The following is a 16,122-nucleotide window of genomic DNA, read 5'->3' on the forward strand; positions in this document are numbered from 1 at the left end:
TTAAGTTGTATTTTTTGTCAGATTCCTCGGAGTGCCGGTGTGTTCATGTAAATTCAGTCAAACTTAATAAATGCAATACAGGGTTTTTTTTTATTTAATTGAGCTGTTTGTTATTTATTGTTTTTTATTATTTGTCTTCTTTGAACTGTCCAAGCTGACAATCAGGAAACACACACACACACACACACACACACACACACACACACACACACACACACACACACACACACACACACACACACACACATATAGTCACAAACACAAAGTTAATACTTCTGATATTTACCTCTGCCAATTATGTTTTTGCACCTGTTTGTTTGTCTGTTTGTTTATAAACAGCATGAAGCCCACAATTTTCATAAATCGTTATAAAATTTTTACTGAAGATTCATATCCTGATAGGCAAGACCTGATTCAATTTTCAAGATCATAGGGCAAAGGTCAAAGTCAGGAAAAATCTTGGAAAATTGGAAAAACCCCGAACATCGAATGAATTTAAAAAAAAAAAATCATAACTGTTTAAAAAAAAACATCCAATCATTATGTTGGATGGCATCCTTTATTGAGTGATAAAGTTTGAGTTTCTTTGGGATTTATAGTGCAGCAAATAACTGAAACAATACTTCAAATGGTGATAAAACCACCAAATTTGGCAGAAGTACACCTTAGATATTACTCTTTTGAAAAAACAGACGGGCCACTTGAATTTTCAATAGGCGGACACGTAGGGGTCAATTGAAGAAATACATAGGGGTCAAAATATAAAAATGATTCAGTCATATGGAAAATTATACCACATTATTTGTCTGATTGTAAATATTCCAAAAAGGTATAGTTTGGACTATCTATGACTGAATGTTATGGAGTAATAACAAGAATGGTGAAAAGGTCAATTTCAGTTTGTACAGGGGTCAAAAATGAAAATTGTTCCAATTTTAGTAAAAAATGGTGCAAATTGTTAATTGAGCTACTTGGATTAATAAATGGAATAGTTTTGACTGTGTTGAATGCTTGGTCTCTAAAGTAAAGGTCAAATAATGTTGATGTCCATTGAATTCTATGACATGTGACATATGTTACCCCGTAACGTGATAACTAAGCATGATACATGGTGCAAACTATTCCTTTTTGAAACCCTTTTAACTCAACCAATAATTTGCATCACCTTTGAACAAAATTGGAGCAACTCTAACTTTTGACCCCTGTACAAACTGAAACTGAACTTTGTCACCATTCTTGTTGTTTTTACCCCATAACTCAATAGAATTCAGTCATAGATAGTCCAAACTATACCTTTTTGGAATCTTTACAATCAGACAAATAATGTGGTATAATTTTCAATATGACTGGAGCATGTTTATATTTTGACCCCTATGTAATTCTTCAATTGACCCCTACGTGGCCGCCTATTGAAAATTCAAGTGGCGTGTCTGGTTTTTCAAAAGAGTAATATCTAAGGTGTACTGCCAAATTTGGTGCTTTTATCACCATTTGAAGTATTCCTCTGTAAATATTCTGTTATCTGCAGCACGATTACATTTTAACTTTTAAACATAACAGAATTTACAAGACTGAAAAAAAAAAAATCAATTATAAGAACAATTGTCTACAGTACCAATATACTGGATCTTTACTTTATCTGTTCAGGACCAGTGACCCTCAGGTATTTTGTGTTCGTGAGCTTACTCATATTCAGGCAAATACACTTACAATAACATCTGACATGACGTTGTTGTGACATAATGCCTTTTGGCGTCATGTGCGGAATAAATGATAACAAAGATTTATTAGCAGGAGTGACTAACACTGTTTTCAGATTTACAGTGTTTTTCCACTTTCGATGCACATGTTTGTGTAGGAGGGCGAACAAAAAGGAAGGCGAGTGTTTACTCGACTGCAGCTGTGCGGTCAGCAGACAGGACACGCGCCAGCATGTGAAGAAACACGCTTACTTCAAAGAACATCATCACCTTGTGTCTCTTCCTGTCTTGGTATTTATAGGCCTATGGCTATATATTGCAGACAGCATAGGGCTGGTTGTAACTGAGGTTTAAAAAACATTCTTTGAAGATGTAAATAATAAAAAATATAGTGAGGGGTAACTGGAGAAAGGTTTAATTTTATTTTTACTCATTAAACCAAATGGATTGAGCACATAAAGAAGTTATAATCACATAAATCCATGTTCTGCAAGCAGATGTCACTATACTGTGTTTTTGTGTATATATATATATATATATATATATATATATATATATATATATATATATATATATATATATATATATATATATTAGAGATGTACCGAATCCTGATTTTTTAAGGTTCTGCCGAATACCAAATCCACTCCAATCCAGATTTCGCCGAATCCGAAACCGAATACCGAATCCTACTCCGATCATCAGCTAGTACATTATAATGCAATGAAAACCATTGCACAGTGTATTTCCTTTCCTTAACAGTAAGATAAAACATAGGCAATAACTTCTACCATTATTTTTTTTAATTTGAATATAGTCACACTTAGAGAACACCACTGAAATGTTAAGCTTAAAGCCATTCAGTGTACAGGCTTAGTGTTCGATTCATTCCAAAGAACAAAGAAAGAGAGCAAAAAGGTTATCTTCTCTTAACATTAACGACGTAATCACGTTGTGCTTACGCGCGGTAGGATTCGGTTGGCGCGCTAGGGTTCGGCCGAAACCGAACCCCGTCAACAAGGCCAATGTTCAGCCGAATCCGAAACCGAATCAGAAGGTCGTGGGTTCAATTCCCATGGCCTTTCTGTGTGGAGTTTGCATGTTCTCCCCGTGGTTGCATGGGTTTCCTCCGGGTGCTCCGGTTTCCTCCCACATCCAAAGACTGGCAGGTTAGGTGGATTGGAATCTTTAAACAATTGTCTGTAGGTGTGTGTGTGGGTGTGTCTGTGTTTGTTTGTCTATTTGTGGCCCTGCGACAGACTGGCGTCCTGTCGTGGGTGTACCCCGCGTCACGCTCTATGACTGCTGGGATAGGCTCCAGCCCCCCGCGACCCTTAATTGGACTAAGCGGTAGAAGATGAATATATATATATATATATATATATATATATATATATAAAATACAAATAATGGATGGTAAGGAGTCCAACATAGAGTAATATTGGATGAAGAAACGTTACATTGGACAAGGCGTAGCCGAGTCCAGTATAACTTTTCTTCATCCAATATTTCTCTATGTTGGACGACTTGCCATCCATCAATTATGTTCTCCACCCCCCTCCCAAATTAAGCAAACAACAAAGAGTCAAGTAAATTAGATAAATTTATTTTGTTGTGAACAGCATATGATTGATCCAGATGAATGCTTCTAAAACGTCAGTAGCGTGCTTGTCTACCTTCTTAGTGTTTTTGGCATCCTTGGAGTTCAATATTTCCACCAGTTCCTCCTCTGTGAACTCAGCAAACCTCGCTGGCAGACAATTTTCTGCTGTTGTTGACGTGTTTGTTGCCATTTTTTCAACCAGCGTCTGTCAGCTAGTTCCTGACCTTCGTATGCCGTGGTCTGACTGGCAAGCTGTTGGCAGTAAGCTCTAACGCTATTGGTCATTGGGAACCGATCCAATATAACTTTTGGTCCTAGCCTTTTTGGATCCAACATAACTTTCTGGCACCAAGCATGCCAAAATACAGGAAAATGATGGACAGAAAGGCTAATCTGTGATTGGCTATTGCAATCTGAGTGGAGAATATATATATATATATATATATATATATATATACATATATACGAGGGCTGTCAATAAAGTAACGGTCCTTTTTATTTTTTTCAAAAACTATATGGATTTCATTCATATGTTTTTACGTCAGACATGCTTGAACCCTCGTGCGCATGCGTGAGTTTTTCCACGCCTGTCGGTGACGTCATTCGCCTGTGAGCACTCCTTGTGGGAGGAGTCGTCCAGCCCCTCGTCGGAATTCCTTTGTCTGAGAAGTTGCTGAGAGACTGGCGCTTTGTTTGATCAAAATTTTTTCTAAACCTGTGAGACACATCGAAGTGGACACGGTTCGAAAAATTAAGCTGGTTTTCAGTGAAAATTTTAACGGCTGATGTGAGATTTTGAGGTGATTCTGTCGCTTTAAGGACTTTTCACAGTGCGAGACGTCGCACAGCGCTCTCAGGCGGCGTCATCAGCCTGTTTCAAGCTGAAAACCTCCACATTTCAGGCTCTATTGATCCAGGACGTCGTGAGAGAACAGAGAAGTTTCAGAAGAAGTCGGTTTCAGCATTTTATCCGGATATTCCACTGTTAAAGGAGATTTTTTTAATGAAAGATGTGCGGACGGGTCCGCGCGTCGGGAAGCAGCCGCCGCGACGCTCCGCCACAGGAAAAACACCTCTGTTGAAAGCCTTAAGGACAAGTTGGAACATGTCCTGCTGTTAAACAATTTCTCATATACTCACTCCACTGAAAGCCATCAAAAGCCGCCTGGATTTTACAAATGGTTATCAACACGGAGGTGTTTTTCCTGTGCCGCCGCACCGCGTCGGGACGGACCCGTCCGCACGTCTTTCATTAAAAAAAATCTCATATATATGTATATATATATATATATATATATATATATATATATACATACATATATATATATATATATATACATATATATATATATATATACATATATATATATATATATATACATATATATATATAGTAACGAGCCAACAAAATTGTTCCATTGAAGAGTGAAATTAAAATAATCTAAAGAATTACAGTTGAATATATTTCAAATTATGGTGACATAATGCAGAAGGGAAATTTTTTTATTTATTTTTCTATTATTTCCTGATTGTGTTCCTTCTCTATTCCGCTGACATGTGACAAACATGCAGAGAAATGCCAAAATAATTCCTTCAGCACCATTTTTACAGGTATGTATTTTTTTAATTACAGCTTTTACAATCATTATCATTATTATTATTATTATCATCATATCATATTCAATTATCATCACTACTCTCATATAATAGGAATTTCAATCATAACACAATTTGTTTTTTCAAAATGTACACATACAACTAGCATGTCCATAATTTTAAACATAGTTCCTTTCTCCACTGAAAATCAAATTACAGTCTTAAGTATGAAATGAACAGACGTTTTAAAACACACACATACGTACTGTACATACATACAATATCAGTTATCATTTTCTTTTAAAAAAATGATAAAAATAAAATGCACATTGTATAAAGTCCTTATTCGAGCGTTCACATTTGCAGATGAGTGATATGACGCTCACTATAAACAGTTGATGTTGGCATGCATGTGAACACAAATGCTTACTTCTTATTTTCAGTTTGAACAGGACTCCATCATGAAGCACTTTGCTAAATGTCTCGTTGTCCGTCATATTCACATTTGTGCATCTCATAATGTCTGTTATGGCTTAAGAACATAGTCTCCCTTTGTACCTCCCTCTCCTTTGTGATGTCACAAGGCTGAGTTTAATAATAAATAAATAAAAAAAAACCTGTTTTGTTGATTCAGTATTGCCTTCTCATACTCAGAACAGAAGATGGATTCATGAGCGCTGATGATGACTTTCTACAGGATCAAACATCATAGAACAACTACAGATGGAGCGAGAGAGAGAAACAAACGAATGAACAGACATTCACACTTTTCAGAGTCCACTCGTGATTCTGACAGACGTCTGGCTCCGATGGTGTTGGTCATCTTGTCTTCATTTTTTAAAAAAAATTCAGATCCTTTTTTTACATTCTTCAAAACAAACAAACAAACAAAAAATATATTTTTTTTCTGTAGGTTCGGACGGAGGCGGGGCTCTACAAAATAAAACACAGAAAGAAGTGTAATAGCACTTTGTGAGATTTTTATTGGTGCAAACTCATTTGGTTTCTGGGGTAACATCAGGAATTCCAGGCTGGGACTCACCTTGTGTGCTTTTGTTTTAGCAGGAATATGTTCTGACGGACCCGGAGTCTCCTCTCACACCAGCGTTCACTGCCGAGGGAGAAGAGAGGCACAGAAAACTACATCCGCGTGTTTACAGTGAATCACACTGAACAAACATTGCTTTCAAACGAAGGAGCGTCACATATTTCTGACAAGCACTTTTATAGAAAACGATTATGCAACTTAAGACTTAGCGGGAAACATTTCTGCTCTTCGAGAGAACACTTAAAGGATCCGAGCAACAATTCTTACAGTTTTTCATAGAAAACAAAACCATCAGACTGATGAAACCAAAAAAATCACCAATTACAAAATGCTGAACCTCCCAAACGTCTGTGACTCACGATTCCATTTTGAAATCAGGAATTTTTGCGGCCGCAGCTGTTTGATATTAACTTTTTTGTGGATGATATGAAGGATTGAATCTGTGATGTTACTTAAAGCTACAGTGTGTAGGATTTAGTGTCATCTAGTGGTGAGGTTGCAGATTGCACTGTGAAAAAACTCCATCTGATGATATTGAGGAAGAAACCTCCAGCAGACCAGACTCAAAGGAGTGACACACTCGTTAGGCCATTCTATCAAAAAGGTTTTCAATACAGAACACAACAACAACTGAGAGTCCATGCAGGTGTCCAGTCCACCGTGGGGGGGGGGGGGGGGGGGTTGGGGAGTAGAGTGCCTTGATTGGAGAGTGGTGTCAACTCAGAACGTGGCGCCATTTTGGGTCTAACTGCGCTAAACTACTGAATGGACCTTTTATGTTTTCAACATTTTAAAAAATCATTAAATATAAAAATAATTAAGCTATCAAATTTACAAAGATTTACCATTTATGATGATGTATTTAATTAATTTACAGCCTGATTTATGCAGCTGCAGCTCTGTAACTCCGTGTCATGCAATGACGTGCGTGACAGTTTTAAAGTTACTGTCTCTGGATTATGCTTTATTATTGATTAATTTGACCCTCAACAAGCTTTTATTTCTACAATCATCACCTCCAAGTCACAGGGAAGCTGTATATTTTTCTCTTTTACCGACTTCATGCTGTAAATGTGATGTGGACTTTTCTGATCCATTTATCGATAAAAACCGTCATAATATGATGGTAGATGAAAGATTAAAAGCAGAAAAGTGTCAAATCACAGCCTTTTGTGCCTGATTTAACAGGTGTTGGGGAAAGTGTAGTGACACGGACCCACAACAGGGGGCGCAAATGAACGGTCAATAGATGAGCCAAAAGGTAACAATTTAATGTTGTGAATGTGCACAACGAACATACAGACAATCACAGAATCTGACAGCAGTCAATACACCAAGGTGACGTGTGGGCAGGCTCGAGGATAGAAGACGTCTGCCCTGAGAAGAGCCGGAACCACACGATTTCCACCGCCACAGAACCCGGAGAATACTGGAGCCGCCAAGTCCCGAATTCCCAGGTGATCACCGTCCCCGACTGTCGGATCTGGTACTGCTGGCGAGGAGCACAAACAGTGAGATGTGGGTGTGTGCACACCCAGTAACAAAAACAGTCAGAAGGTGGAAAGTCACCTCCACCTCTAATCACACACACGTGCAGCTCCTGTTAACCACTTATCTGGTTGGGGTGTGAAGCGAAGCCGTCGCTGATCACACCAAACGCCAATCCCACAGATAAGGACACACTTACAGGAAAACGGCTGCAAAGAAGTTCAGACTATTAGTCAGTGTTTTCAGTTTAGCAGAGAATGACCTTCACAGGTAGATGATATCTCGGCAGCGAGGTGGAGATGACATCCGGCTTTTATGGAGTGATGAAATGAAGATGGCTGACAGCTGTCATGAGTTGATGTGTGACAGCTGTCACTCCCGGTTGTGTCCGTGGCGGCAGCGCCCTCTCGTGCCTGAAGCCCGCACTTCAGGCAGGGCGCCCTCTGGTGGTGGGCCAGCAGTACCTCCTCTTCTGGCAGCCCACACAACAACAGGTGCACATCAGGCTGCAGGTCCGAGTCTGAACACCATTTGAAAAAAAAAAAAACTAATCGGTTGGACTTTTAATCACAGAAATGATTCCTCTCCCACTTTTCACAAATCGGTGAGTGTCAGAGCTGAACTTTAATTTGTACCTCTGTAACTGTGCACATCCAGACTGCTCAGAGTTTTTAATGGAAATACATTGCGATCAGATGGGGCATTTTATCTGATGTGAGTGAAAAATCCGCTGTAGAAAATCTGTTACATACGGTGTTTATTACATGGACAACAATACAAAAACTTTGGGGCTTTTTTTGTCAGGTGACTGCGAATATCCGGTTTATACGATGATGGATTAGTTGATTTTTACTGTACATGGGACTGAACAATAATTTTGTTGACGATGATGTCGGCTTCCATCCCACACAGCTGACTTTATATTCCCAAATTTTTCTTCTGTTTGGATCTGAAGGGAATCTGTACATCTTGAAGCCGTTGCTGTGACTATTTGTGCCTCCAAATGCACAGCAACCCAGCATTTTCAGAAAATAAATAAATAAAATAGCTGGATTTGCCCCAAGATGGCACCATGAGAGGGTTCCCTCCCATGTAGATATGAAGGGTTCATTGTAATTTTAATAAAACACAACAATTTGGTGGTGCAGGTAGTTGTAAACTAATGGACAGATGGTTTTGAATACTTTATTCCATTTGTGTTAATAAATGCCCCTAAATACTACACATTGGAGCTTTAAAAATACTCTCCACTGCCGTGTGTTTGTACCACTGGTGCTGGAAAGGTTTCCAAAGTGTTAGACTCTTCAATCAAACAAACAAACAAACAAATGGTGCAATAACAACAAAAACAATATTAGTGGTGTAACAATTCACCAATCTGAACACAATAAATAATATAGAGGCATTCAAATGACAAAAAAAAAAAAAAAAAAAAAAAAAAAAAAACCACTACCACCACCAACACCAACAACAACAACAACAACAAAAAAAAAAAACAGATTAATTTCAAAACGTGGGAATTTATGCTTCGCTATCAGAGAGACCACAGCTGTGGGCTTCTTCTACACTGCTTTTTGCAAATGTATGTGTTGCTGCCCCCCAGTGGTGAACAAAAGGTAAGCAGAGGCAGCACATAAGTGTTGCAGCATGGTAGTAAAAACCTGAAAAAGGTCCCTGGTCTTTAATGAAATATGCATTTGAAGGCTATCAATCAATATTTTGGCTTCTTGTAATTTATCATGGAAAATAATTTCTACATTAAACAAAGAATTGTATCAAAGTGCATCGCACGACACCGCCTCAAACTGCACCGAATCTAATCGTTCCATATCACTCCTGAATTGTATCATCCCCTGTGTATCAAGAGATGCACCAGATTACTTTGTAAGGAAGATACATGTCCCTAAATATTAGATGTTATTAATAAAGCTTAAAAAAAAGCAAAAACTAAAAACACACAAAGAAAACCGAAAACAAAAACTGTTAAAAAAAACATTGTATTCCATAATGAATCACTCACTTATGCTGCCTGGAAAACTGGCATTTTGACACCGATCTGAAGTTTTAATGTATTTCTAGAAATGCTTTTCAGATCAGATGCTTATTGTGTTTTGCATTACACGGCCACCTTACCTTTTTCATCAATACATACAAAGTGTAAATGAATAAACCAACTTTAATCTGCAGCAACACAATGTTGCACGCAGAGCTACATACTGTTGTGTGTCTGCATTAAATCATGCTTCATTTCTCATTTAAACGTTTTTCGGCGCGTCGCCTCACCTTCACTCTGGACTTTTCTCAGAGTGACAGAAGGAGTGGCGATGGCGGAGGCACGAAAGTTGGCGGGTAATGTTTCCGAAGAGTCGGACGTGACGCCGCGGAGATCTTTCTCTCTGAACATCTTCCTCCACGATGGCGACCGTGTAAACGTCTTCGTACCATCCTGCAGGGAGACAATGACATAATACCCGTGATTACGCAGTAAATAACAGCGCTGACGGTAGAAGCTTGCTGCTTCATCGTTCATTACACATTAGTGGTGATTAAATACAGAAAGCACTGTTTGTTAAAGCCAATTTGTTACCACAATGTAGCACCACTGCATAGTTTCCAGTTGTGCAGACTATAACTAAGTAATTATCAGTGGTATAAACACAGCTGAACCGCTTTGGAATGCCAACAATTTGCCAGCAGTATGTGCACTGATGCCAGTGGATTCCTAAGGAGTCTAATATTTTCCAACACGGGGAATGTACATAAGGCAAGCACAATTTTAACAACTGGATTAAAGACCCATCTGTTTAAGTCAGGTAGATGTTTAGAAGATGTTATTATTTAGCAGTCTGGGAGCGCACACTGCTGTCCTGCCTCACCGAGCCTCACCACATTCAGGTTGTGGCTCCTAGATGCCAACTGCCCAGATATACAATCGGTCCATCTATCTGCTGCAGCCAGGTGCAACATATAACAAACCCTTTCCAGTCTGGTTTTAAGAAGCAACACAGCACCACAACTGCTGTCCTAAAAGTTTTAAATGATGTATTTGAGGTATTGGATTCTAAAAAGTTTTGTTTTTGTAAAACGTTTTTGCGCTATTTCTTGATTTCTCGAAAGCATTTGACACCGTGGATCACAGTCTCTTGCTAGAAATTCTTTACAAGGATGGTGTCTTTACACATGCGGTCTCTTGGTTTGCAGGACTCCATGTGTTCAGATAGCTAGTGTTAACTCTGCCTTCCTCGAGGTAACGGTGTTTCTCAAGGCTCAGTCTTTGTACCTTTCTTGTTCACACTTTATACGACTGACCTGTGTAGAAACCTATCAAACGCCTTCTATCATCTGTATGCTGATGACACCGTAGTCTATTGTTGCTCAAACTCAGTGACACAGACATTTGTATTCTTGCAGTCTGTTTTTGATGTGGTGCAGAACCATCTGGAGAAATTCAAACTAGTCTTGAATGCAGAAAAATCCAAATGTTTTTCTCTAAATCACCTGTGTTCTGCTGCCTTTCCAGGTCATCCTTGCAAAAGAGTTTTTGATCTCAATGGAATTCAACCTGATTAAATAAAGGTTAACTTGGGGCATCCCCTTGCACTTTTCCTGCCTTTCAGGTCCTCAACAGTGAGGTACCTGTGTGCTGGGTCGTGACCAGAGAATTCTGGCACATGTCCACAATGCAAGTAATGTTCCTCCTCTGAATCTAACTGCTTGTATGAAAAAAAGTCATTCCAGTGTCACCCAAAGAGGCCTAGTACCAAAGTCATAGGTCACTGGTTAGTCTATAAACTCTTCCCAGGCGTCTTTCATTCTCAAAGGCCAGTGACCACGAGACATGACTGTCACTGCTGAGATAAGTGAGTGTCTCTACAAGTCCAACACTTTAACCACATATGGATTCACTTCTGATGGTCGAGTCTAGATCCAGGAAGATCGCAAATCCAGACACTCCAATGTCTCATTCAGCTTCTCAAGTGCTACAATCAAAGTATCCACTGACTCTGCGAAGATGACATCATCGTCCACAAAGTCGAGGTCAGTAAACCTTTCGTCACACACAAAGGCACCTAATCTACTGGTTTCCACCATCCTACCTTACACCCTGACCATGCAAGCACTGAACTGCACTGAACATTATAGGAGCGAAAACACATCCCTGAGGAATGCCAGAATTCACTTGGAACAATTGAGACATTCTGCCTCTCACTTCAGTGTCTGTGTACAGACTGAGTTTGATGTCCAGCAACTTCTTGTTGACACCGGAAACTTCATGATGTTCCAGAGAGCATTCCGATCATCACAATCAAACACTTTGTGAAATTCAACAAACTGAAGATACTTTGTCTTGTACCTCATCTGGCCTCCTCTCTGTTCCCATGGAGATGAGAGCATTGTACTCCTTCTCTAGAAGCTGCCGTGCCTGCGACATGAAGACAGAATGTGATCATCATATCATCATTATATTGTACATTTAGGGCTGTACCCAGGGTTGGTTTGGCATTGAGGAAACAGAATGTGTCAGCGTCAGATGTCTGACAACAGATTTCAGACGAGCCCGCCGATACGTGTTGAGGTGTGCAGTACCTGTGTGTTCTGATTGGGTATTTGAAGAAGGAGGGCCAAGTCAGTGTAGTCAAAAGTGTCATCTAGAGCCAGAAGGGCCCCGTGGACTCCGCTCTCTAATAGGTTGTCTGCAAACTCTTTCAGACCGATGGACTGCACCCAACACATCACTCGCTCATTGGACCAAACCATTACATCTGTGGGAATGGACACAAAACAACAGTTATCAACACAAATCACTGAAACAGAACAAATAATGTGTTGTAGTAGCAGTAGTACTACTACTACTAATAATAATAAGAGCAACCAGAAATGTCTGTCATCTGCCAATCTGGAACTGGATCACCTCCAAAATTCAGTGGAGTGTTCCATGTCCTAATATCTATCTGTGGTGAAAATTTGGTGAGAATCCATGAAGTAGTTTTGACGTAATCTTTCAAAGTGTAAATTAAGTGAAATCTTGATCTAGAATCCGGATCTGGATCACCATCAAAATTTAATGGAGTGTTCCGAGGCCTAATATCTATCTGTGGGGAAAATTTTTGTCAAAATCCTTGAAGAAGTTTTGACGTAATTCTTAAAAGCCAATAAAGTGAAATCCTGAGCCAGAATCCAGATCTGGAATACCTCCAAAATGCAGTGGAGTCTTCCAAGTCCTAATAGCTATCTGGGGTACACATTTGGTGAGAATCCATGAAGAACTTTTGATGTAATCCTTCAAAGCCTAAAGTGTAATCTTGATCCAGAAATCTTGATCCAAAATCTAGAGTCGGATCCAGATCACCTCTAAAATGCAGTGGAGTCTTCCGAGTCCTAATAGCTATCTGGGGTACAAATTTGGTGAGAATCCATGAAGAACTTTTGATGTAATCCTTCAAAGCCTAAAGTGTAATCTTGATCCAGAAATCTTGATCCAAAATCTAGAGTCGGATCCAGATCACCTCTAAAATGCAGTGGAGTCTTCCAAGTCCTAATAGCTATCTGTGGTACAAATTTGGTGAGAATCCATGAAGAACTTTTGATGTAATCCTTCAAAGCCTAAAGTGTAATCTTGATCCAGAAATCTTGATCCAAAATCTAGAGCCGGATCCAGATCACCTCCAAAATGCAGTGGAGTCTTCCGAGTCCTAATAGCTATCCGTGGTACAAATTTGGTGAGAATCCATGAAGAACTTTTGATGTAATCCTTCAAAGCCTAAAGTGTAATCTTGATCCAGAAATCTTGATCCAAAATCTAGAGCCGGATCCAGATCACATCTAAAATGCAGTGGGGTCTTCCATGGCCTAATAACTGTCTGTGCTATAAATTTTGTGAGAATCCGTGAAGTAGTTTTGACGTAATCCTTCAAAGCCTATATAAAGTGTAATCTTGATCCAGAAATCTTGATCCAAAATCTAGATCCAGATCACCTCCAAAATGCAGTGGAGTCTTCCAAGTCCTAATATCTGTCTGTGGTACAAATGTGGTGAGAATCCATGAAGTAGTTTTGACGTAATCCTTCAAAGCCTATATAAATAAAGTGTAATCTTGATCCAAAATCTAGAGCTGGATCTGGATCACCTCCAAATGCAGTGGAGTCTTCCATGTCCTAATATCTATCTGTGGTACAAACTTGGTGAGAATCCGTGAAGTAGTTTTGACGTATTCCTTCAAAGCCTATATAAATAAAGTGTAATCTCGATCCAAAATCTAGAGCTGGATCCGGATCACCTCCAAATGCAGTGGAGTCTTCCATGTCCTAATATCTATCTGTGGTACAAACGTGGTGAGAATCCGTGAAGTAGTTTTGACGTAATCCTTCAAAGCCTATATAAATAAAGGCTTCTGTGGTTGTGATTGGAGAGTCTGGGCATAGTGCATATTTTGTGTTGTAGTGGAACAGAGAAGGAATTTAATGCAAGAAAACATCAGATCTAGGCTCAAGTCTCTCATGTGTCTTCTGCCAAACTGTAGCTGAAATTTCACATCTTATTCTGTATAAACTCCTTCTCTATTCCTCTCCAATATGACACTATGTAACTGGTGATGCAACAGTTAGCTGTTTCTCCAAGCATAGCCACATATTAAGCCTATATCTCCTTGAGAGTTGTCATAGGTGTCTTGGTGGCTTCCCTCACTAGTCTCCTTTTTGCACGCTGCCTACTCCAAATACGTAGCTGCAAATGTGACAATTTGCATAAGCTATCATCCTTACATTTAGTTTGTCTAATTACTTATAGCATTCCTGCAATGTTTTGGTTAAACCCCTTGAATTAACGCTGAAGGTCTACTCTGCAACACATCTTGTTTGTGTCACTTCAACTTGGTGCGACTGTCCCAATACTTATGGACCTGACTGTTCGTGTTGTTACTGCCCACAGGACCCTGACCTTGATTTTGATGTTGACTCTCATCCCTCCTCGTCTCCAGCTCCTTCCTGTCGTAGTTCAGTCTCTTCAGGCACATGATGCCATAGTGGAGACTGACCCTGTCAGTGAAGACACAAACCGTAATTCCAATAACAACCTAGAGCACCGTGCTCACGTTCTCATAGAGTGAAAATTTCCACCAACGCTAGTTTCCAATTCCACAAATTTTTACCTTGGAAAAAATTTTCAAGGTCCAATACCTGTTAGAAGTGGCTTTTCATAAGATAAAATATAATACAAAATATGCATCAAAAGAGCTTTTCAATGTTAAAAAAGGAACTATCCGCTAAATCAGCAATACGGATCAGATGCGGATCAAACTTAGTCTATTCATTCAGAGTGCCAGTTTTCACCTTATTGTCACAAGTGAGAATAATTGAGGCATTTTTGATTGAGATATAATGCAAAATGTACACCAAATGGGTTTCAAATGGGTTTCAAATTCAAATGGCCACAAAATCCACAATCCGGATCAGATCTGGATCAAACTTTGTCAGGTGATAGTGAGTGCCAGTCTGCACCTCATTTTCAAATATGACAGTGATTGGGGCATGCTTGGTAAAGATATAATGTAAAATATACAATAAACGGGGTTTTCAATGTTAAATTTAAATTAAAATAAATTAAATTAAAATCTGTAATCCAGATCAGATCCAGATCAAACTTTGCCAGTCGATAAAGAATGCCATCCTACATAATGCTGTCAAATATGAAAGAAATTCAATCTTTTTTGACAGAGTTATGAATTTCTGAATTTTTTTTCAATGTTAAAGGATAGGATTTTTTTTCCCAATATTTTTCTTGACTTTGATCTTTGACCTATGACCTTGAAAATTGAACCAGTTTGTCCCTATCAGGACATGAATGCTCTGTAAAAATTTCATAACGATATATGAAAAATTGTGGATTCCAGGCTGTTCACAAACAAACGGGGGGACATAACATGAAAAAATATACAAAACTCCTGGTAAGACTTGTACAAACAACAGTTAATTCAGACCTGTGGAAACTGTCCACCATCTTCAGCTGGCCCCTCAGTTCCTTCTTGGTGAGGTGATCGAGCATGCGTGCATCCACCAGCGACTCCATGAAGTAGGAGCGGTACTGAGGCAGGCCTAGGCTGGGCAACCACTCGTTTCCTACCCACTCGTGGTTCATGTCTCCATAAGCTAGGATCTGCAGAAGGTCAACGGGTGCAGGTGGACACAAGAAAACAAGCTATAACTCTCCCGGGAACGTGTCTCCAAACTTTGACTGGTAGTGATAGTTTTTTACTTTTCCATATTGACGGATTTGTTTTTTTGGGAATGTTGCACCAATGTGAAGACAATTTGACTGAAACTCACCTGATCCCAGCTGAACTCCTTCTGCTCCTTGAGTTTCACGCAGAGAAGAAGTCAAAGAGAAGCAGAGCATCGCAAAGGGAGGGATGTGTTATTGTAAAAGTGGCGAGGAGAGAATGGAAAAGAGGAGAGGGAATGCAGAAGGAGGAACAGGATTTTGTTAGTGAGTGAAAATTAGATGGAAAATCACCACATCATAAACAGATTCTGAGGGAATAGCACGGGGAAGTGTTGCCTAATTAGAGAAGAAAAGAAACAGAAAGAAGTTCATCAGTGTGAGACGTCTACATGTTTCTATTTATGGTACAAGGTATAAAGCATAAAGATCTCCCTAATTATTGGGAAAGTAGGAGAATATTTGTAATTTTG

The 16,122-nt window shown here is 39.3% G+C and overlaps 1 protein-coding gene across 3 annotated transcripts in view; it reads right to left on the reverse strand.

Annotated features, from left to right (window-relative positions):
* Positions 1-4,905: 4,905 nt before the first annotated feature.
* LOC117530734 (liprin-alpha-3-like) overlaps positions 4,906-16,122 on the reverse strand; it is a 55,218-nt gene continuing 44,001 nt past the window's right edge. For 2 of the 3 annotated variants that reach the window (XM_034193635.1, XM_034193634.1), the window contains 8 exons: positions 15,757-15,783; positions 15,411-15,586; positions 14,372-14,469; positions 12,023-12,198; positions 11,790-11,858; positions 9,719-9,881; positions 5,942-6,010; positions 4,906-5,832 (listed from right to left, as the gene is read on the reverse strand). In XM_034193635.1, coding sequence (XP_034049526.1) covers positions 5,958-6,010; positions 9,719-9,881; positions 11,790-11,858; positions 12,023-12,198; positions 14,372-14,469; positions 15,411-15,586; positions 15,757-15,783 — 762 coding nt within the window. In that variant the 3' untranslated portion in view covers positions 4,906-5,832; positions 5,942-5,957. Of the gene's footprint in view, positions 5,833-5,941; positions 6,011-9,718; positions 9,882-11,789; positions 11,859-12,022; positions 12,199-14,371; positions 14,470-15,410; positions 15,587-15,756; positions 15,784-15,908; positions 15,989-16,122 lie in introns of those variants that run through there. The other variant, XM_034193636.1, reaches the window with a different exon arrangement.

Source organism: Thalassophryne amazonica, chromosome 18 (genome assembly GCF_902500255.1).
Source record: "Thalassophryne amazonica chromosome 18, fThaAma1.1, whole genome shotgun sequence".
NCBI lineage: Eukaryota > Metazoa > Chordata > Actinopteri > Batrachoidiformes > Batrachoididae > Thalassophryne > Thalassophryne amazonica.